Source organism: Vidua chalybeata, chromosome 19 (genome assembly GCF_026979565.1).
Source record: "Vidua chalybeata isolate OUT-0048 chromosome 19, bVidCha1 merged haplotype, whole genome shotgun sequence".
NCBI classification, from domain to species: Eukaryota; Metazoa; Chordata; class Aves; order Passeriformes; family Viduidae; genus Vidua; species Vidua chalybeata.
The window spans coordinates 11,343,938-11,367,467 of record NC_071548.1 but is presented as its reverse complement, the minus strand read 5'-3'; the positions used below and the strand labels follow the sequence as shown (position 1 = coordinate 11,367,467).

Genomic DNA, 23,530 nt, shown 5'->3' with positions numbered 1-23,530 from the left:
GGGATGCCCGGCTAGGAGCCCCATCCCAGGGGAGGCCCGGATGGGACCCGACCCCCGGGGCGGGGCGGTGCCGGGATCAGGTTCGAGGGGCCGCGGCAACACCTGGAGCCGGCCCCGCCCGAGCGCAGGAAGGCAGCGCCCGGCGGGGCGGGAGGGAGCGGCCGGATCCGGCGGCGGGGCCGGGGCTGCCGCCCCGCAGAGCCCGCGGGACGCTGCCGGCAGCGGCCATGGCTTTCGGGAAGGCTCCGAGGGACCCGTTCGGCACCGCCGTGGGCAGCCTGGTCGGTGAGTAGCCGCGAGCGGTGCCCCCGCGCCGCCCCCTCTGTCCTCGCCGGGCGCTGACCCTCGGCTCCCCTTGGCCTTTCAGAGCGGGCGACGCTCGGGTCGCTGCAGACGGAGGAGTGGGGACAGTTCATGCACATCTGCGACGTGATCAACGCCACGGAGGAGGGGTGAGCGAGCGGGCCGGGGGTCTGCGGGGCTCGGAGGTGGCACCGGCGTCGCTCGAGGGCAGGGCGACATCGAGCAGCCGGCGTAGACGCTGATGTGAAGTGATCCGAAACGAAATAGCGCAGGGAGCAGATAGCTTCGGTTCGCAAGCAAAAGTTTTGCCTGTCGCGGGGCCATCGGGGCTTTTACGGATTAGGCTCGGAGTTTCTTCCCCATAGACACACGCCAGAGAAACTGGTGACAAAGATTTCTTATCTGAGTCTGACGTGTTTTGTACAACCCGTATTGCTCGTCAGGCTGAAGGGATATCCCTGTGCTCTGCAAACCCACCTGGAAAAAGGTTTTGAGCACTTGGGTGCCTACAACACTATTTAAAACTCTTGGGTTTTTGCCTTCGAGCTCCCCACCGTGCAGTGTCTCTGCCAGGCTGTGCCGCAGCCGGGGTGAAGCGCGGGCTGGGATCCTGTGCAGTGGGATCCATCCCATCCAGGTGTGCTCCTAGGACTGAGCTGGTCTCTTGCACCGGACAGCCACATCCAGGCTTGCTCAGCCACATGCTGCTCTGAACTTCCTTGTTTCCACCTGTTAGAGGGGAAAAAAGGAAACTTGTTCTCATGTAAGATCTGCTTCAGCATTGCATTGCGAGAACTCATTCTAGCTGTGGCATGTTTTAACTAGGTAAAGAGTTTTCTCCAGAACAATGAGGTATGGCTTACTTTCTGCGCAGGTGTCTTTTTTTCTGTATCAACTTTTCTTTCCTCTCCTTGTTTTGGATTCCATGCTCTCACCCGTGGTTCTTAGTGCTTGGAATGTTAGTAACAATGACTTCCTTCTGGTTATTGCCATAAGCAACAGCACGCTTTGACCCTCAGTGTTAGTTTGTATGTAAAGTTTCCATGCAGCCGAGCCTTTTTTTAATAAACTGTTTCCTTTTGTGCACAACTTAGGCTTGCAGAGGAGCTCATTGTAACTTCCTCCTAGGCAGCTACTACTAGTCACAGTCTGTAACAGGATAGTAGGAGCAGCAGAACTGCTGCATCTAATTAGGAAAATGGTTATTTTAATGCAATATCCAGCCCTTGACCAGACCATTTCCAGATGCTTCAGTGAGGGAAGCAAGCAGGAGTGGGATTGTAGTACAGCTCTCTGCAAGGGAAACTTCTCCACTCCTGTGCCTCCATCTGTCACTTGATGCTCTACTGATGTGCCTGGGTATGACATATGATTAAGAAAAATAGAGACATGTCTCCTATTTTTTTTCTTTTTTTCTCATGAAGTATAGCACCTCAAACAAAGAGATGTAGTAATGGTAAACACCCACTTAATTTCATTGACTTTGAAATGTTTTCAACAATTTTTTTTTTTTTTTTTTAGTGAAACATTGTATTTGGGCCTATTGCTCCATCTTAGATTCTAGAGAGATCCTAAGGAGACCTTAGGATATCTTGTTTATGTTGATCATGAGTGTTGGGCTGGCCTAATAATTGTACACTATAGGTAGTCTGTATTAATGAGGCAAAACTGCTTCCCACATGTGATAACCTCGATACCATCTTCCACCCTTTTCCTCCTACACAGATAGTTAAAAGATATGGGGTGTATATATAGAAATGAAAATGGCTGGGTTCGAAATGCCCCTATCTCTGGGCTGGAGTGGGTTGTCCATGCATCCATGGTAGTTACTCAGATGAGTTAAGTGCATCCTGCAATTATAAGATTGGAAGTTACCCATGACACCCCTACTCTTGACAGCACTCCCAGGAGAATATTTTCTAATTGCATCATACAGGAAAATTGCCAGTCAACTCCTGCTACATCTGGCAATTGATATTTCCTTTCATGGCAATAAAAGCCAGATAAGTAATTCTATTCTACAACAGTGGAAAATATCATTTTGGAGCAGACTTTGCAGAGGAGAATAACTTCATCTCTCTGCACAAGTCTCTGGAGTAATGCACAGTCTGGAGTAACAAACCTGATTCACTGCTTTGTTGCTCTAATTCAGTGCTGAAGAGATTTTGCTGAAATCAATTGGGCAATTGCTCGGTTTTATGTGGGTGTAAACATGGGGTGGATTTGGTCTTGTATCTCAGGCTGATATTTTTGGTTCTTGGATGAAGTTATGAACTAGAAAATTTCACTAGTAACTTTTCCTGTTTCATTTCTTGTCACAGACCTAAAGATGCAGTTAAAGCACTGAAGAAGAAGCTTTCAAAAAACTGTAACCACAAAGAGATCAGGCTTACCTTGTCTGTAAGTACAGCTATATTTATATTAATTAGACACTAAGAAGGCAAACAGTCTAAACGATAAGGTGGCATGCAAATTATCCCTGACACAACTCTGCAGGATGTTTTCAGCCCTTGTTGTTTGTGTGTACAGCACTGCCACAGTGCAGATCAGATGGTTTGCTGGCATTCCATGGACTCCTGGATGATGCAAATTCTGGTGGCAAGGGGGGTTGGGGGGATGGGTGGGGAGGTAACCTGTTCTTTGTAAAAGTAGGATAGTTCTTATTTGCTCCAGCGACTGTCCTGTGAGAGCCCCACCTGTTTGTAAAAGACACAGTGATTAGGATACTACATAACAGCTACATTTGACCATTCCATTACTCACCATGTGGTGCTGATTTTAGTCAAACTAAGCACAGTGTGCAGCACTGGTGGAATGTGTGATACATGCTTGGTAAAAGGAAATGTTATCACATATAAATTATAAACTTGAAGGAAAAGGTAACCATGGTGGTTTAAGTAAGGGAGCAAAAGGCAGAGTGAGCTGTGTGAAATTCAGATGTTATGGCTAAAGATTGGAGTGTCTGGGAATATCCTCACTTGACATGTGGTCTCTAGAATCTGACAGTGTTCCTGAACTGCCCCATGGTCTGGGGAGCTGTTGTGATTTCAGTCAATTTAAGATTTACTGGAGTATGTTAATGCAGAAAGTTCTAATATTGTCTTAAGTCCTGAGTTTCTGACTTGAATTACTCTTGACTACCAGTAGTGCTACTATGACAAGAGTTACATCTTTTGTATTTTAAGTTCTTGAGGATATTAGTTTTTTGTTAATTGGCTAAAAGTATTTTCTTCACCATTTCCTTTTTTGAGGTTTTAGAGGCCTATCTGCATCACATTGAGTACTATTACTCATGGGTTTGGTATTTGTTGTGCAAAATCATAATCTATATCAAGATGTGCTGAGAAGTGATTAAAGAAGATGGGTGATGGATAGTGCCAAATTGTAGGTCGCTTAGCAATTGCCCAAGTTAGAGATCATGACAAGTCAGAGATGCAGATAATTGTTAAACAAGTCAATATAGACCTTCAGCTCACTCTGTTTCCTCACTTCTTCCCTGGCTTCCTCCTCCACAGTCTCATGAGTCACATTCTTGTGTGTTCTGTGTGTTTACATAATGGGAACACTGGCTTTCCACTGTACCTGCAATCCCTGTATCAGATGTGTCTCCTGCAGCCCTTGTGCAGCGAGGTCCTGCTGTGATTATCTGGCAGTGTCTGCTGATAACCCAGGGTTTAGGTTTGGGAGCTGTTCCTTGAGTATCTACAGTGCAGATATACCCAAGGTGACACTACAGCTTAGCTCTTGAGTATGTAAAAGTGGGAGAAGGATCTTGTTCCAGGTCTATCCAAGATAGAACTTTTATCACACTGACCTGGAAGCTCATTGTATTGCAGATGGAGCATGCAGGAGGTTCAGCTGAGAGTGCAATTCCTGTCCTGTACCAGCCCCTTTCTCTGTCCTCACCCATTCCCATGCACACCTGTAACTCACCTGCCAGGCAGTCACATCCTCTTTGTCCAGCTCCTGCTTTCTGTTTGCAGAGTTCTTATCCCTGTGCTCCTTAATCTTTTTTCCTTTTGTTTTTAAATTTAAATAAGTTCCAGCCTTTCCTCTATTTCTAGTTTTAGTTCTTGCTTAAGATCTTTTATACTTTGCCTCTGCCTCTGGCTTTTTTCCTTTTTTTTTTTTTTTTTTTTTTTTTTTTACCAATGTTGCCATAATTTTAGCACGTGTAAAATCTTTCCTTTGATGACCTCATTGCTGGCCATGTGTGGCTTTTACCTTTCCCACATAACTCTTCCTATGTGCTGTATCTTCTGTTTTATCTTCTTAATTGCCTTAATGTAATTTTTCCTGTTTTCCATTTTGAAATGCTTAGATGACAACAGCAATTAATTGGAAATGGAAAAAAAGAAATCGTTTTCAATCCCTGAAAGTTTGGCAATCTTCATGGAAGCAGCTCAACTGCACATGTTAGCCCTGATTCTGTTACTGGGATGTGTTAAATCTCAACAGTGTGTTCCTCCTCCTCGCTCTTGGGTGATGCTTAATTTACTTAGAGGAAGAAGGCTGAATGCCAGCTGGATAATGTGCTGGCTATGGCTTGGCTTCAGGTGCTCTGAGCTGCTGAAGTTCCTGTGAAGTCACGTGGATGGAGGTGTTTGTGTCAGGCCATGGAATTGCCTCATGCCCAGTCTTTGATAACAACGAGAGATCAGGGCTGGCACTGGAGGTTGTGCAATCAGAGTGAAGAGGATTAGAACTTTCAGGCAGGAATCCAACAGACTGTGTGTGTTACTTGACTTTTTATTGCTGGTAGACTTTAGATACATAAATTCTGTTTATGTAATGAGTACTGAGACAGCTCTTCAGTCACTTGCAAAGAGCTCCCTTGGTTTTGTAAAGCTTTGTTTGCTGCAGCACCCAGTTCCGATCCCTGTAAGGTCTCAGGAAAATTGGGGAAATTATTTATTGAATGTGTCCCTCTTACTCCTATACTCAAAGCAGTGGGCAGAAATTTAAGATTAAATTACTGTTAAACCTCTGTATTACATTGTTTGAAAATATTTTAAAGGAAGTCATTTTCCCAGGGAAATTGGGGGTGCCTCGTCCCTGGAAATGTTCAAGTCCAGGCTAGATGGGGCTCTTAGCAACCTGATCTAGTGAATGGCAGGGAAATTTGAACCAGTTGATCTTGAAGGTCCCTTCCAACATAAGCCATTCTATAATTGCCTAGAATTAAATTTTGACAGGTATTTTCTCCTAAGAATATTTCCACTTTTCCTTTTAGTTGTGTGTAATTTTTCTGATGCAGAAAAAATCTAGCATGGCACATGTGGCCTTCAGATTTTAGTTTGTTAAATTAACATTTCACAAAGCAAAAGATCTAAAAAACAAAAGCATGAGAGAGTCCTCCAGCTCCTCAATTAAAAATTAATACTCTATTTTTGTTATACTTTATGGTATATGCTGACAAAGAAGAAGAGGACATCAAGTGGGAACAAAAGAAATCTAAATCTTAGTGTTTGAAATGTGAAATCTGAAAAATTCAAGACTTCTGAAAATTCAGTGTTTTTGAAATGCTGAACCTTGATCAAGTGTACCCAGCCCCTGCACTGTAATTGGTGAGTGGCAGATGAAAGAGCTGCTCAGACCAGTCTGGTTTAAGTGCTGGCCTTGGAAAGAGCATATTGCAGTTCCAAACCTCAGCTGGGCAGGCATCAGGATGTGTTCAGTGGAGTGTAATCCTGGAGATTGATTAGTGGCTTGTTCCCCTTGAGTCAGAAATGTGAAGAAGCAAGCTATTCATCTGGGTTTTCTTGCAGCCACCTTGGCTCTGAGAAGTGTTCTTCACAAGCTGCACCCATTGCTCAGCTTTATGGACCAAACCTGCTGCTTTAGATGTGCAGTGAGTCCTGAAATCTGAGTGAGGTCTCTGTTGACAAGGAACATAGCTGACTTTCGCCTATACTCACCAACTTCTCCCATTTTTTTGTTTCTGTTTCACAGTTTAGCTTCACCTCTCTGTAGATGCCTTTTATCATTTTAGTTCTGTGTTTCAGTCCTGTAACCAGAAGCCTTGGATCGCATGGTTTGCATCTTTTGCCGAGTGCAGATCTCTGGGATCAGTTATCCTGGAACACAGCAGCTCTGTCAATTCCAACACTTCTCACATCCTGTGAGAAAGTTGACAGAAAGTTTAATGGTTTGACTGAAGCTAATTTGCCAGTTTCATTATTAAAACGTGTTTCTGTTGAGTTTTCATTGTGCTGTGTGGAGCAGTGGTTGGCTTGGCCAGCTTGGATCTTTTCCTTCTAGTGGAAGTGCTTGGGACTATGGAATTCTATTTGCATGATAAATACCCATATTGAAATTCTAATGAAAGGTGTTATTAGCATGAAAGTGGCTTGTTCATGAATAGTCCAGTTAAAAATAATTGAGTCAAATTCTTATTTTTTTCTTATACCAGCTTAGTTTTACCCTGAGTGAGTGAGTGGGCTGGGCTGGCATAATTGAGTGGAGGATCCAGACCATTAGTTCAGTACTTTCATTCAGTGGGTAAATACTCAGTCCCCTAAGTAGGGAATTAATAATAGGGAGCAGTATAACAAGTTTCTCTTGCATTGGGTTGAAAATATTTTACACAAAGCATCTTTGAAGTACTGCACAGGCAAATGACTTGGCTTATTAGCATATGTTTCATGTACTCTCTATGAAAAGTAATGTTTTGAGCCAAGATGTTTTTGTAATTATCTTTCAGTTAGCTTTTTGCACAGCAGTCTGTCAGTGTCTCTTTGTTCTACCCTGTTTTAGTTTTGGCAATATATTTTCTTCTGGTCTTCAACCTGTTCTGTAAGTTCCTGATCACACTGGCAGAAAAATCCCTGGGTTTTGGGGCAAAAAAATTAGTTACTAAAATGATTTCACTTAGTCAAATGTAGTCTGCCCTGAATAGGAAAGTATACTTAACCTACTTTTATCAAGATCATAATATCATCCCTTTAAATACATGTATCATTTTGAGAATATGTTCTGTCTGTGACATGATTCAGGGGAAGTTTTGTCTCAAAACCCATGAAATTTTGCAGCCTTTTGTTAATGTCAGCCCTTTGCTTTCACCTTTCTATCTTCCATCTTATGTTGGGAGAGAAAAGGAAGCTACAATTGAAGAGAAAGAAACACAAGAGTGACAATCTTTCCCTGTGTGGGTCATAATCCATCTTCAGATTTGGGCCAGGCAAGAGGAGTTCTGTTCCTGATTCTGCACCTAATCTGATTGGTCTCAGTTTCCTGTCAAGTCCCAGGCAACTGGGATGTAATGGCAACTTCTGACATCTCTTCTGCAAAATGAGAATTGTAATCAGCCACCTGTAAAAGGCAGAAGTATTATGTCCTTACCATATCCTGCTGTGTTTGATAGGGCAGGCACAGTGCTTGCAGGGATCCTGCTCTAAGCATTTGAGGCATGGTTTTGGAAGTAGACTTCCCTCATGAAGATGAATCTGAGAATTGGAACATTTCAGCTCATCTGGTTCAAATCAATGTGACCTTTGAAACGCGTTGAGAAATTGTGCTCCAAGTTGGTGAATTTGTTCTTTCCTATTTTATCATTAGTCTCCCACTTATAGGGCAGATTAGAGAACAGGCATTTAGTAATCTGATTTTCTTCTCTTGCAGAGCTCTTCAGAATCTGTCAGACCAGGGTACCTATGTGGTAGGCAGTGAACTAATTCTATTGCTGAACCTGTACAAGTAATTTTTTTAAGATATGGGCAGATTTCCTGTTGTTCAGGTACCGTGTGTTCAGTAAGTGCTGTGGCATAGAAACAACTGTGACTGTGCTTCTCTGTTAAAAGTAGTGTCACTGTGGCTGGCACAGCTTTTTTGGACTGTGTAGGTATAACAGAGCACACAGGGAGCTGCTGTTTCGCTGAAGTGACCACATCAGGCATACTAGTAAGCAGTTATCTGTTCATATCCATTCCTACTCTTCCCTCTAACTCCTTGAAACAAATTAAACAAAAAGAAAAAAAAGCTGTCAAGTTGTGGGTTTTTCCCCTCCTATTCTTTGTGTAATCAAAGGTTTTGTGTGTGTGCAGCTGCTTGAGATGTGTATGGAGAACTGTGGCCCAAGATTCCAGTCTTTAGTTGTGAAGAAGGATTTCTGCAAAGACAAGCTGGTGAAACTGTTGAACCCAAGATACAACCTGCCCATTGATATGCAGGAGAAAATCCTGACCTTTATTATGGTGAGTCTGGAGTAAACTGTGAGTGTTTACAGTGTCTCTGCCATGTGGTAAGTGTTTAATTGTGCAACCTGTTTAAATCCTGGGAACCTCTTCTGAAAGCAGACCCTAACTTCGGAGCTGCTGTGGTTCCTGTTGCACTGAATGGAATTACCCAAAGTGGAAGAAGGGAATGACCTTCTTTAGGACCACATGTTCTAAAAGCATTTATCTGACCCACTGACTGTACATTTCTGTGACTGTTATTGTCCCTGATATTTCAAAACCAGGTTTGGGCACGAGGTTTTCAAGGGATGGTGGATGTGAGCGAAGTAAAAGAAGTTTACTTAGAATTGCTGAAGAAAGGAGTGGAGTTTCCATCCTCTGACACCAGCAGTAGTGGATCTAAGGTGAGGATACACAAGGACACTTCAGAAATGGGATGTGTTAATTTTATGGGACACAGAAGGCATGTTTGATCTGGGTTTTTTTTTATTTAAATGCTTCAGGGCAGAATATGACCAAATTACTAAAGCATGTGAGCAGGAATCAGTTTCAGTTATATCAGCTAAGGTAACAACAAAGAAACCTGACCTATATAGTAGTTTATTTCATTTTCTAGTACAGATTCATGGATATGTTCTCAGAAATGAAGCATCTCTGTCTTGAGACTTTCAAAGATCTGTGCATGCTGTTTACTTTAAAATAAATGAGTGCTTAGTCCTCCAAACTTGTCAGCTTCTGAAAGCCTCAACAAAAATGAGTAAGATTCTCACAAAAACACATACTATTGAGAATATGAGCATCATCTATCTTTAAGATTAAATGGAGAGATGTAGAAATCTATAAGAAAATATTATTGTCCATGTATCTCTCCAGCTTTGCACAGTAAGTGTTATTTAAGCCTATGTCATAGGTAGTATTGTGTGGCATTTAGAACATTAAATATAAGTATGGTTTGAACATTGTACAGCAGCTGGAAATACAGTACATGGTTTAATGCCATTCTTTCTAGATTTCCTTTTTTTTTTTTTTTTTATGGAATCTTGCAGTTATATAATTTGATGTCTATAATCAGTGCAGACAGGAATAATTCAGATTTATCCTGAGTTTGATCTTCTGGTTGAATAGTGGAGTGTGCAAAAGCCTATGTATTTAAAGGTTGTTTGAACAAGCTGTGTGAAGAATGCTCTCAATAGATACAATTTTTTTCCCTCACCTAGTGCATTAGAGATTATTTTGTCTACCTCATGTACTTGCCAGTGAAAATCAGTGGCAAACCTTCTGTTTGTCTTAGCAGACCTGAACACAGTTTTTACCTTAGCCTCCAGGAAGTGAAGGGTTTGTAGTGTATCATGCAGGCTGCGGTTTACATTTGAATTTTTTTAGCAGTCAGTTCAGATGCAATGCAGATGAAGCTCTCTCAGACTGTTTCTACTTTTCAGTCCAGGAGACTTTTGTATTTTACCTTCTGCAGAGACCCAGACTCAGCCCTCCAGCCTTTCTGCTGCGTCCAAGTGTGATCACATTCTAAATTGTCCTTCATTGCAAAATTGCAGTGGCACTCTGGGAAGGACTCTTTGCTCGTAGTTATTCCTTGCTAGCCTGTTCTTAAGCCATTCCCACTTCATCCTGTGATGGAACTTATTTGCAAACCCTTTCTAAAAATATTTGATTTCCAAGCCTTATTTCATTACAAAATAGTGATTAGATTTATTTTTGTAAAAGGACTTATTCAATAAATTCCTTGGGAGCACTGATTATGAGGAAGCCCCTGCCCAGCTGTGTAGTCTGAGAGATGTTCCTCTCTCAGCAGGATGCCTGCTGCAATTTTGTTCAACCCAAGTTCTGTTTTTTTTTGTGTTTTCACAGATTTCACCCCAGCCTTGTGCAAAGTCATCCCCATCCTCTGCCAGTCCTGCCAAACGTTCCTTCCTGCCTCTTCCCACAGGCCCAACGTTGTTGTTGACTCCAGAGCAGGTGCAACACTACAGGTTTAGGGGAGGCTGGGTCCACCTGAAATGTGCTGTGAATGTGTGGCTTGAGCAGCCTGGGTGCCCCTGGAGGGACCCCCAGTGCACAGGGTGTAGCTGTGGGTTCCTGCTGGGTTTGTGGAGTTACTACTGGAGTGTGTGGATGTCTAATCACATCTTACAATGCTCTTATGCAAATTGATAAAAGCTTGTTCAGAGATAAGCGAGAAAGCCAAACTTATTTCACTTAAGGCTTGTGTGAAGGGGTTTTTATAAAAAGCAGGAAGGCAAGGACAGTTCTCTTGCATTCCTGCTTGCCCTGTATGTAACTAAAAGGAGGAACAGTAACATCAGTGAGAGGGATTAATGTAAGGAAAACAAGTAGTGCTATCAGGCTTGGATCTTAGTTTGAGTGCACATTTAAAAGCTGAACTAATTCTATTCATTTCCATGCTGTGTTACCAGAGTAAAACAATGCTAATTAATAATAATAATGCATATTATACCTAATGGGAAAGAAAGTGTGTACTAGAGGTAAAAATTAATCTGCTTGCTCTGTTCACCTACACAATATTCTCCTGTTGAATTCCAACAGATTGGGAAACTGTACAGTGAACTGGATATGGCAAAAATGAATGTGAGAGTCATGTCATCAATATTGAAAGAAAATGTTCCTGGCTCTGAAAATCCGGATGATATGAATCTTTTACAGGTACATGATAATTCATTGATAGGGCTATTGGTTTAGTTATAGTTGCTTTTTAAAGTGTTACATCTTGTCTTTTAACATATGGAATCAGATTGACAAATGGAACCAAACAACAGGTTTCTACCTCTAGTTTTGCTCAGCTTTCTTTCATCTCCTTCACCTTCCCTTTGACATCTCAATAGTCAGGAAAGGACAATACATCTTGCAATGCAAATTTAAGCTCTAGGGAATTCCAATGGCAAAGGAATTTCATAATGGAGTGTTCTCTGTTGAGCATGTTCTGTCAAACAGCCCCGAGAACATTCCAGCTGGAGAATAGATGATGACAGAGTGTCACTCTCATATCCATCCTGGAGTTTGCAGAGCTCTGTTTATTATCACTGGTCCCTTAGGGGGAGACTGGAGGCCAATGAAGAATATGAAGCATTGGCTTTATGTGTGTGACCTCAAAGATTGGGAGCTTGTTGCGCTACAGAGGAATTCATGTGCTCTTTAAGCGTAGCCTGAAGGAATTGTATTGCAATAGTCCAGTGATGCGATAGTGAACCTGTATATGCTCCTTCTCTGATATTATGTGCTTATGCTGTATTTTCCAATTTAGAAATTAAAAGTACAGTATTACTTCAGCATTGCAATAGTGACCTATGTTAATGGAAGCTTTTCGGTTTCATGTTGTCTCTGAGAACTTAAAAAGCTTTTACTACATCCTTCTGTTTCTAACCTTACCTCCAAACTGCTACGAGGAAGCATTTTTGACAGTTTTGCAGCATTAAGTGTTTTGAAGAACTGATCTAATTTTTGCAAGCCTTGAGTGTGCTCCTCCTCCCCAGTGTAGAAATTTTCCTGTGCAACGAACCCTTACTGGGTGTTGTTGAGAATACACTGGTTAATTATTCTTGACCACCTCTGTCCAGTCCATTACATGGTTGGGAAACAGAAAAAGTTTGTCTTTTATTTCCTGTCTCCTGCCATGGCACTTCTGTATGTGGGTGCACAGATTCCGCTGCCCATGGTAAACCAGTGGATTCGTACTGACACTCCCAGTAATAAAATTGTTGGCAAAAGGTTGAGGACAGGGTGTGGAGTTCCCATATGTAGGAGAGTGAATGAAAACTCATTCCTTTCACTGTTGTTCTTTCTGTTCTTTTTCCCCTGTGCACAGAGTGGTGTAAAACATCAGGCACGGCCAGCCTGTTCCTTGAACAATGCTTAATGTTCTCTTTTTGTTTGTGGCACTACCTGGAATGCTTGGATTGGACTTCTGTTGTCACAGAACAAAATCCTTTATTAAAAGAGCTGCTTGTTTAGACTTCGAGTGAGTTGGAGACATTGATTTTAGTACTTCAGATTATCTGGAGTCCCTCAATAAAAACTGTAACAAGGTGAACTTGATCAGTGTTTACAGTTCTTTATCTTCATTAGAGTCCAGGCTTCTCTTTCCTCACCCTGTTTTGGACAAGGCTTAAGATACCATATTTCACTGGAAATAATGTGCTGGCCAATAACTGTAGTTAAAGAATAGTTTAGGATCAGCCAAAAAGAGTAATGAACTTTTGTACTGGATGGTGAATAGACATAATGAACAAATAGTGGATGGATGTGCAGGCATTTGGGTCCAGATCAGCAGCTGGTAAGAATTAGCATGAATGTATTGGAATCACTGATGACTGTTATTCCAGCTGCTACTCCATCATTGTAAAACTCCAGTTTTCAGGCAAATCCATGCCTGAAATGAGTATCTCAATTTCCTTCTCTATTGAGTATTGATACTTGCCAGTCTGCTTGTGTAATGGAGTCTTTAGAAATACACATTTTTTTAAACGCAGATCACGTAGCAAAGTGTGGAGTTGGGGAGATTTTAAGTGTAATTACAGACATCAGGGTGAACACAGTTTTGTGTGATTTATCCTGGACTGTGAAGCTACAGTACTGAAAAGTACTGCCCTCTGCAATCCTGACACAGATTTAGAAAAGGGGTACAAATTTCTTTTTAAATAAATAATTGATTTATGTGAAGTATTGTATTTTTTTGAGGAAAAATCAGATCACTTAGAATATCAAAGCAATTTCTGAATAGTAGTGTGCAAGTAGAGTCATTTCCCCCCTCCTTTTTTTTTTTTTTTTTTGTTTGTTTGTTTCTTTAAGCAGAGCCAGCCTGCATTTGCAAATGTAGTATGAAGGAGAAAAAATGTTGGCTGAGTTAAAGTTCCCATTGCTAAAGAATTTGTTTCTTTGAACATGCAAAATCTGCAGAGGGGAGTAATATAAACAGACTATCTTCCACTTCACTAGGCAATAATGCAAAATTCTGCTTAATAAACTCTCATAATTCTCCTATCTGCTGATTCTCTAAGGTTTGTGTTACTTTCTCAAAAATCCATAGATTAAGTTTATACAGACTTCCTACTTAAACGAATAGTTGGAGCTTGAGATTGTCACAGAGCACTTCTGACCTTTAGGCTAATATTGTCTTTTCTTCAAGCAGACATTGAACAGGATTATGTCCACGTATCCTGCTGAGTTTAATCAGCTTCAAGCAGGATCAAATCACATTGGTTCTACATCACCCAGAGGGGTATCTGTTATTTTGCAATTTGTAATTTATGCTTTAGAGACACATATATCTTTAGAAATGAAGGCGGGTTGAGAGGTAGGGATTGTGTAGGAGTGATATGGTGGTGGGAGTTGTGACCCTGCATTGCAGAGATCAAGGGCATGGGCATTGTTCTATTTGCAATGGTTGGTACCTCAGTGGTCTCTGTAAATTAAGGAATCTTTCCTGTGATGCTACAGTGCTTGAGCATCTTATCATTCATCTTCAGAACAGATGCACTGAGAGACCACAGTTATGATTTTGAAATTTTTTTCCTTCCCTTGCCTCGGGCAGAAATTGTACAAGACCTGTCGTATGATGCAGGAGAGGATCATGGAATTGTTGGTGACAGTGGACAATGAAGATGTAATTGTTGAACTAATACAAGTAAATGAAGATCTGAATAATGTCCTCCTGGGACATGAAAGGTAAGTGCAGGGCCTCTCTCCTCACATTTGGAATCCTGCCTGAATAAATACACTTAATGGAGAGTTGGTCCCTATGCCTATTGTTGATCCTCCCCATGGAGACAGATTTTATCCTAAAATTCAGAAAAGGAAATATGATTGCAAAAAGAGAAAATTATGTATTTGCTGCCTCCTAAACACCTCAGAAATGGTTCTGGAAAGTAGTTAGGAAACATTACAGTGGTGTAAAGTGAGTTGACAGCATGGGCAGGAAATCAGATGGAGGCACACAAAAATAATTTGGAATTTGACATCCCTTTTTGGCACAGTCCAGTGAATTTGTCAACAGCTGCTGCAAATCCTTTGGTGCTGGTGCTTATCTCTGTTAAGTGTCTGTGTTTCCAGAAAAGAATACTTGTCCTTTTTCCTAAACATTTTTGACAGCTTTACTGCAGGAATTGGCCATGGAGCAGCCTTCTGCCTCATTGCATGCTTAGGAGAGTTGCTCGCTGTTCTCAGCTGGATTGAAACACACTGTTCTGCTTGTCTTACAGCAAAAAATGTTTCTTTCTTTCACACAAGAAAGCACAGCAGTACTCCTGTTGACATCCTGAGTATTTGTCTGTTATGGCACTGGTAGCATGACTGGATGCTGGCAAAACCAAAATTAGTTTTTAACTTAAAATTCTAGTGTTGTTCCCCAAAATATTACATGAGTATACTTATGGAGAGTATTCTGATTTAATAGGAGATACCCTTCCATCTTAAGAAGTTGATCTCTTCCATGGCTAAAAAGTGTTCAAGGAATCATTAGGCATCAAGTGCAATTGTTCTGTATTAAATTTAGCAAATTTATAGAATTTAGTAATCTTTTCTTTTTAATCTTCTTCTGAGTGCTGCACTGAAAATATCACTAATTCTTCTAAGTGTCAGGCATAAACTTTGGGCATAATCATGACAATGTTAAGTTTTCATTTACTCTTAAATCTTGTCTACTGTAGTATTGGTGGATCTTACAGCAGCTATCTTGAAAGAACTGTGTTCTCACTTCTTCCTTTAGGATGTTTTTCCTTTAAATAAGCAAAAAAGGGAATTTTATTCAGCTTTTGTGTAAATCCACTGAAGTCAGATGTGGACTTACATTTTTGTTACAAGTGATGAATACTGGTGAGGCTGGGAACCTCAAACTGTGAACAGGAGTTTGTGGATATAATTCAACAGATTCCTCACTGAAGACATGGTGATGGAAAGAATGATAATTTGGACAGAAAAGTACTATATTCTAATAATGTAATGCTATGGTTTGTATGGTACAGGTCTTCCTGAGTGCAGATCCATTGCACTTCAGAGTGGATAAGTTTAAAAATGTATCTGGTTAATTTCGTGTTGCATAAGATTTGTCCTTTGGATTTCCCTCTGAACAATGAGGTGTGTAAAGGGCCAACTGATTTTAATGGGCTGCATCTGTTTCACACTGTGCATGTTGTTGGAGGATGAGTCTACTGCATTTTCTGTTTCTGATTATTAATGTAGAATCCAAATTAAATCCAGAGCAATCTCAACTGTGCAGCCAAAGCTCATGTGTGTAACAGTGCCTCCCTCTAGTGTCTCTGCAGCTTCTTGGTTCTTCCTGGATTTCAGATTTCTACTCTACAGTTGGAAAGGTTTTTTTACTGCTGTTTCTTCATGCATCTGTACTCTTTTTCTGAGTCTCCCTAGTAGTGACCCTGAATAGCAAATGCAGTTGGATAAATTGTCCTTACATCTGTCCATACAACTCAAGGCTCCTGGTCCTGAAACACAGGGACCTTCCACATGCTCAGTGTCACCTGTGTGGGTCTGCTCTGGACCCACAGTAGTGGGTGGTCCACTGTTATCACTCCTAGAATATACATATTTATGCAGGTAGATTTTTTTTTGCTTGTTCCCATTAAAAAAAAAAAAAATATTGCAAAGGCCTGCACTAATGAGAGGGCTATGTGCCAGAACAGGTGCATGGTTTATCCTGGGAGGGCATGAGGGAATGCCCAGAGCTCTGAGGACAGAAGGCTTCCTGGAAGAAGTGTTCTGGTCAGAAGGAGTTGGATTTGGCACAGTGGATGTTCAGTTCCCTGCTTGGTGTGAACAGAGACAAACCACTGTCAGAGGAGCCTTGGTTTTGTTTAGGAGCAAGCAGATGGCTGTCTCCAAATGTGGGGCCAGGAACAAACCAGCTGGTGTTGGCTAGGAGATACCAGTACCACAGCCCTGGAATGGGAGTCAGATTGCCCATAAAGCCTAGTGCCCCAGAGACATCACCTGGAGTGCTTGTTTGGTGCTTCTGGAGTCTTTTGAGAATCAAAAGTTGATTTTATCTGGTTTCATATTCTTCTGAAGCACAGCACAGGAATGTAAGAATGAACATTTAACTCTGCACCTTCAACAGGTTCTCACGGAACAGAGTTCGTTTCCTGGAGAACCAGAGGATACAGCGGGAGCGGGAGGAGGTAATTAAGGATGAGCTCCTGAACTGCAGGACTGCAAACATTCCTTTTGCTCTTCCTTGTGAAAAATACACTTCTGATACATGCTGAATTTTATTCTCTAGTTGAGAGGTACAGGAGACAGCAGAGTAACACTACTCTTACTGATTCTTTTAAAGTTTCACTTCCAGAATTTCATGCAAATTCATGTAACTAAAGTAGCAAATAATGTAAAATGTAAGAGGGAAGCTTGGGCATGAAAAATGAGAGAGAGATTTATTCAAATGCTGATTTATTGCCTCTCCAGCTAAGCACAATTATCTGCCATGCAAAAAATGAGAAACCATAGGTTTTTTTCATTTGTTTCCTGTTAATGATCTAGAGACTGAAATACTGCTGCACTTTGAGAATTCATTTCTTCTATTGATTTTTTTTTTCCTGAGTCAAAGCTTTTTCTGAATTGTGAATAATGGCTTGTAGCAAATCTTTAATGACTGTTCTTTATTGATTGATAATTATGGTTTTTAATTATATTGCCCAAAGTAGTTTTGCACATGTTTCACCTTCTTCTAAGCCATAATTGTGCAGTCATTTAGGACTCAACATGAAAATGCATTGTGAATGCTGAAATACTGCTGACAATTATTTAAAAAAGGTAGAAGATGGTCTTGTTTTCCTTGAAAAGCCACTATTACTGCATTCTGGTTATGTAGGTGGATGGTTTTGCTTGATGGATCCACTGTTGGGTTAATTAATAATCCAAATGGTGCAGTCAGTGCATTTTTATATTATTAAGCAGACTATGAGTTTAAAATGCATCATCTTTTATTTATTTATTTTTCATCTGATGTTACCAAACCTATATGATTCAAGCATGTGGTTTTATTAAACCTTTGGCTGGCTATGTTTTTAATTCCAAGACATTCACAGGAGAAAGGAAGGGAGCTCTTTTCTATGTCCTAGGAAACATTATTGTGGTTTTGATTTTTTTTTTCTATCCAAAAAGGGACTGGAAAACAATCTCCCAAGTACATATCAAATCTCATTAACAGAAGTAAGTACCATGAAAAGAATTGTACAGGATTAATCAGAAAATAAATATCAAACCTGTATCTAAACAAGTTCAGAATGGCTTTATAGAATTGAGTCCTTTCTATTTTCTACTTCAGAACTGGTTTTCTTTATTTTTAGAAATTGATCTTTTCTGAAATGCATATTTTGTTTTATTAGCTACATTTCACACACACATTCCTGATCTTCTCTTATACTTACCAATTTTTAATATTAAGATTTTAAAAGGTTTGTATTTTGTGAAAACAGCAGTTTGTTTAAAACTATGCATGTTCCTTAAAAAAACAGTGCAAGTTCTCAAGTTCTTAAAAAAAAAAAAAGCCAAAAAAAAAAAAAAAAACCAAAACAAAAAACAAACCACCAAACCACTGGGAAAAGCCCCACATAACTTATTCTTTTTCAAATGTTAAGCAGTACAGGAAACAGCCATCTGCTCCCTCAAGTGATCTCCTTGGCCTCTCCATAGATTCTCCATCTTCTGTGTCTGCAGTGGTGCAAAGGGACCCTGCAGGGTCTCCTTCAGGAAGTAAGTGGTGAAGGAAGTTCCCTTCCACTCTGATTCCCTGAAACCCACAAGAGCTTAGTGGAGGAATCAAGAAGGTCCTTGTAAGAAAGAAAAAAAAAGATGCTCCTTAACTTTAGGGATGTTCCTTAAATTTTCTTAAAAGGAGAATTGAAATGTGTCTATAGGAACAATATTGTAAGGTGGCCTGTAATTGTTTTATAATAATCTTTCTCCCCTTTTACATAGAGAGCAATAGAATATGCTCTGTTTTCTACTGCAGTGAGGCCTGTAAAACACTCTGGTAGCTGCTTGTTCTGTAGACTTGGCAGGAAGAAACAGGAGTTTTTTCAGGAGTGTTAGAAAGACTTGGCTTCAAGTACCCTAAATTACTATTTGCAGAAGCCCCTCCTTTACCTGCTTTAGGGAAGTCCATATACTAAAGCTAAAGGTGTGAATATCCCCCTGGGAATAAATCCCTAGATTTCCATTTTAATCCTTTACAAATAGTAACAAGAGTTTTAAGCGGTATCTATCATGTAGAGCTCTGCTGATGCTCTAAATATAGAGATAAATACCTTGGATCTAAGACTTTTCAGAGTCATTAAACCTTTGCCTTTCATGTGATGAACAGCAATCCATTTCAGATGGCTGTATAGGCCTTCCAAACAAAAACTTTACTCTTTTAGTGTTCAAAGTACAAGTAGCTACTTTTGCATAATGTTTAAATTACCATTAATTATCACTTTGAATTTCAGATGGCCTATCTGCACACCCTGAAGATAAAACCAGGTCTCATCCATCAATTTACCCTCAGCTGGATTCAGCAACTCCTACAAAAGCTCATCAGTCCCTGTGAGTAGTCTCTTATCAAGGAATAAGAATGGATAACAGATCCTATGGGGAATGAGTGCTCTGTAATTCATCTAATGAATATAGGAATCTCTGAGGACACAGATTTACTACTTTTACATATTAGTCTAGTAAAACAAGTGAAATTTCCCTCTGTGCTAGACATTGTTTGAGAGGGTTCAAAATACACTTACGCCTTCATCACTGTTTTGTCATAGATAGACATAAATTTACCTGACTTTTGGCAAGGAAAGGGCGAAACATGAAACAGGTCAGGAAAAGAGTTCAAGACAGGGGAGGTGTCTTCATAATTCCTGTGCATGGGATACTGGTCCAACTGCCCATGCTGCTCTCAGTTGTGACACACAGGAAAGACAGACCAGCCAAAAAAAAAAAAAGAAACAATCAGAATAAAGAGTTTTGATAGTTTCTTACTTATATTCAATGTATTGCTCTCTCCTAGATTTGCAGCTGAAGCACAAAACAATAGTTTAAGCAGCCCAGCTGGACACACATATAGCAATGTGAACACATATAGCAATGTGAGTAATACTTATGTTCGGGATGATCATTCTTGTCTGGCAGCTGTCAAATGAGAATTTCTGGATTTACCCCAACTGCAAAGATCTCTTTTGTGGCCCTTCTCCATACCTCAGGGAATATTCTACTTGGTAACCAGGTCAACTTTCCTCTTTTCCTGCCACAGATCCTAATGTGGAAGCCTGTTTCCTTGGGTCCAGCACAATCCCAGGGGAATTTGCAGAAAGCTCTTGCTTTATTATTTGTATTTAATTTGTTGCTATGCAAAGCAAGCTGAGCTCTCCTCCTATTGCCATGATGTTACTCTGGTGTACTTTCTATCTCAAATAAGATATTAAAAACAAACATACAAAAAGCCCCCAAAAACCTCAAAGCCTCCACAAAAACACAGCCCATGAAAAAATCACTTAAACCCCAAGTACAGTGCAGGACAAATGTCATGCTGCAGAGAAACACCCACAGAAGGAGTGGAAAGAGCCTGAAGGGACTTTGAGGTAATGTTATGAAGGCAGTATGAAATAGAAAAGATGAGAAGCAGCTCCCAAACAAATATGCACAGTCCTTATTTTAAACTGCAAATAAAAGCAAATGTTTGAATCTGTGTGGTGGAACAAGTCACATGGAAGTAAATTATACACCTGTGCTATAGAACACTAAATGTTGCTTTGAAGGTTGTGTGGAGAATGAAGATTAATTGGGTTGCTAACTGTTGGCCATGGAATTTTACCTGCAGTAGCCAGAGAGTTTAAAGATAAGCCAGCAATTATGTAAGTTAGGTCAAACCAGTTCTCATAGAACAATCTGTTTATGTATTGTTTTGCTTGATGTCCTTAGTTGACAACTCTTTTAAGCCCAGTGCCTCTGAACCCAATAAATCTGCAGGCTGGACAGACTGTGACATCAAATGGACCATCACCAGCAGGTAATAAATACTGCAAATCACCTTTTTCATGCTTCCTTTTCTTGTTAGAACTTAAGGCCTTTACATAATGGCTGTCAGTGGCTAGGAACAGCAACAAACATTGACAAAGTCATGTTGCGGGTGGATTCTATTACACATCTGTCCATTTTGGCATGTAAAGCAGCTGAATCCGTAGCAGATAATGTGCTACTTTCAAGAAGACACAAAAAACGTGCAGCAATCATGCTTTTCATTCTCATTTCAATCTGGATGTGTCTGGCTCTCTTTATTCTTCAGCTCCATCAAAGAACAAGTCACAGTCACCTCATTACTATGAGATAATGGAATTTGATCCCTTGGCTCCCACTGAGTAAGTAACTTTTAAAACAGAATTTTAAAATTCTGTGTTACCAAAGGGAAAATGGCTTTTTCTTCTGAGAGGAAAAACAGACCACTCTACTTAGGCTGAGTTAACTGACCAGCTTCATCATTGATGTAAATGACAGTGGCTGCATTTTGTATGTTTTCTTCAAATATTTCTGGCATAACCAATTAAGGAATAAACTGTAGTGTGCTCATTAACTGGCATCTGTAAAAATGAAGAGTAATGCTCTATCAAAATTACTGAAATCTTATCCAGTGATCTAGAAAGTGAAGGAAATATAGTCAGGGTTCTGCTGGAGGAAGCTGATTGAACTTCAGCACAGGTAGTTCTGGAACAAGGTAACCAAAGGAATTCCTGCTCATAGTAATTGTGTTTTTAAAGAGTGTTTTTCTACTGCATATGAAAAAAATCCTTAATTTAAACTACAAAAGGAAATGTATGCTGTGTCTCTCCAGAAGGCCAAAATAGTGAGACAGCAAACTAATACAAAACCTAACAGATGGCAGAATTCCCCTTTCTAACGGTAAATTGCAAAAAAAAAAAAAAAATTGAGCTATCTATTCAAAACTTATTTTTTAGGAGCTACTGCATTTTGAGGTAGGGAAATCTCAAGAAAGCTTCCATTTTTTTTTTTTTTTTTTAATTAGTGCAGTAATTGCACACTGGTGCACTTGCCATTTGTTTTGCAGTCCTGTTCCCAAACTTGTTTGATCAAAAGTGACAGTATCCAGAGGTTTCTCATTAAATGTACAATCAGATAGTCAGAGCAGGGTTGGCTCTTTGTTTCCATGGAAACCTGGGCATCCTGCAAGGGAAGCTACACTGTAAACTTTGGGCAGGATTTCTCTGGTGCCATTTGTCAAAATTAAATGTGATGTAGGAGTCAGCCTACTCTTCCTCTTTCAGAGCTATTTATGAAGAAATTGATGTTGTGCTGAAAACAGAAGTTAAAAAGAACACAGACTGAATATGGAGGTGGAATCCTTTCCTGAACACTCTCTAGTGCTGGTCCTGTGCACTGCTTCTTGTAACTACAAGTGAATAACAGAAGAGGTTTTGCATTTTGACACAATAATTAGTGTTGGAGTACTAAGCTGTGTGCAAGTTGAAGAGTTACTTGGCTCCACATCTTGACAATTTGTCCTAAATGTTCAGCTGTGTTCTTCAAGGTCACTTGCATTGCTATTTTAAAGTATTTTGGGTGCCTGTAAAATGTGACTTCCAAATTCACCTGTGTATGAAGTGACACTTGACACCTAGTACAAGTAAAAAAAGACACATTACATTCACAGAAACTGCAGAATCCAGTTTCTTTTGGCCTCACTGCAATGTTTATCTCCTTGTTAACATCATCTTCATGTTAATCTATAAGGGGGTTTTGAGATACAATTTTTTTTTTTCCTAAAATTGGCCTCTTAATATTGATGTCTGAAGATTTGCAGTGTTAGTTTCCTACAACCTTAATACAGACCTTCCTTTATTTTCTTCCTAAAATCCCACAGCATAGTTGGATTTTTGTCTTGGGAAGAACCTAAGCTGGGACACAAAGTGCTGTCATCAATAATTAACAGAACAGCAAGAAAACCTGCTTGTTCCTATGTTGTTGTTGTTGTTGCTTTTATTTACTCAGTAAATACTGGAGGGCGATCAGTTGTTTCTTTCAATATTCCTGCCCTGCAGAGATTGTTCTGGTGAGGGAAAAATTAATCATCTACAATGCAGATGAGCAATAGTTACCCATTTACTTTAATTAAGTTGTTTAATCCTGTTAATAACTGTTTTATCTTTAGTAAGTGCCTTATCTATTTTAATGCTGAATGTAAACTGTGCACTTTAACAGGTATAGTTCTCTGAATTTATAGCTGATACAAAATTTGAGAACTTAGTTCATGTTCATACCAGATAAGCTAATTTTTTTTGTGAAATAGCTGCATTTTAAACATTCCTTATATTAACTGTTTAAGGATAAGAAGTTCTCAGCTGCTTCTGCAATTTTTGTAGCATAAAATTCCAAATAAAAGCAAATGCTTACAGAGAAGTAAACTCTCATTGCTTCCAAGTTTTTCTCTATTTATGTATTCCCTGGAATATAAATGTAGGTAGCATTGGAAGTATTTTAGTGTGAAACTGTGCAGTTTGCTGCAGGATCATTAGAACAACTTCCTTCTATCCAAAACACAACCTTGAAGAAGTCTGGGAGTTTTGTAAGTTGAGGTGAAAAAGTGAGTTGCTTTACTCTCATTTTTCTTGCAAATTTGCAGTGGTCTGGACAGCAGCCTGTGAAAACAGCTGAAAATAGGATTGGAGGTGGATTGATTTTTAAAAATTTTTCCCCTACAGCTGAGTTGTATTGGCAGAACCCCCACAGTGAAGGGTAACAAATCAAACTGGGCTGTTGCAGTGTAATCCATAATGGGCAATTGCTGACAGAACCTCTCCATGTTTAAAGCAGCACAATGGTCAGAGAGAGATGGAAGGGAATTGGCTAATTACCACGGTTAGAGCCTGTGTTATAGAGGGAATGTGCTCAGCATCTGTGCAAATTTGGGCTTTCAAACTCAAGGAGGAGAACCCACATTTTTATGGAACTGCCACTTGCCAGGGGGATACTCCTTTTCTTCTAAAGAATGTGGCCAGAATAAAGCAATGGGTGGAGAACTGCCG

At 40.1% G+C, this 23,530-nt stretch overlaps 1 protein-coding gene across 3 annotated transcripts; it reads left to right on the top strand.

The window, feature by feature from the left end:
• Window positions 1-208: 208 nt before the first annotated feature.
• On the top strand, window positions 209-22,909 carry TOM1L1 (target of myb1 like 1 membrane trafficking protein). 3 transcript variants are annotated; one of them, XM_053960244.1, is made up of 15 exons: window positions 209-285; window positions 368-452; window positions 2,625-2,703; window positions 8,346-8,495; window positions 8,762-8,881; window positions 10,344-10,451; window positions 11,040-11,156; window positions 14,041-14,174; window positions 16,579-16,639; window positions 18,101-18,212; window positions 18,947-19,043; window positions 19,504-19,582; window positions 20,415-20,502; window positions 20,779-20,851; window positions 21,773-22,909. In XM_053960244.1, the coding sequence occupies exons 1-15, from the start codon at window positions 228-230 to the stop codon at window positions 21,831-21,833; spliced, it is 1,422 nt and encodes a 473-aa protein (XP_053816219.1). In that variant the 5' UTR covers window positions 209-227; the 3' UTR covers window positions 21,834-22,909. The 3 variants fall into 3 exon arrangements, with proteins under 3 accessions (XP_053816219.1, XP_053816218.1, XP_053816220.1); XM_053960243.1 differs by having other exon boundaries at window positions 18,098-18,212; XM_053960245.1 differs by lacking the exon at window positions 20,779-20,851 and having other exon boundaries at window positions 18,098-18,212.
• Window positions 22,910-23,530: the final 621 nt, after the last annotated feature.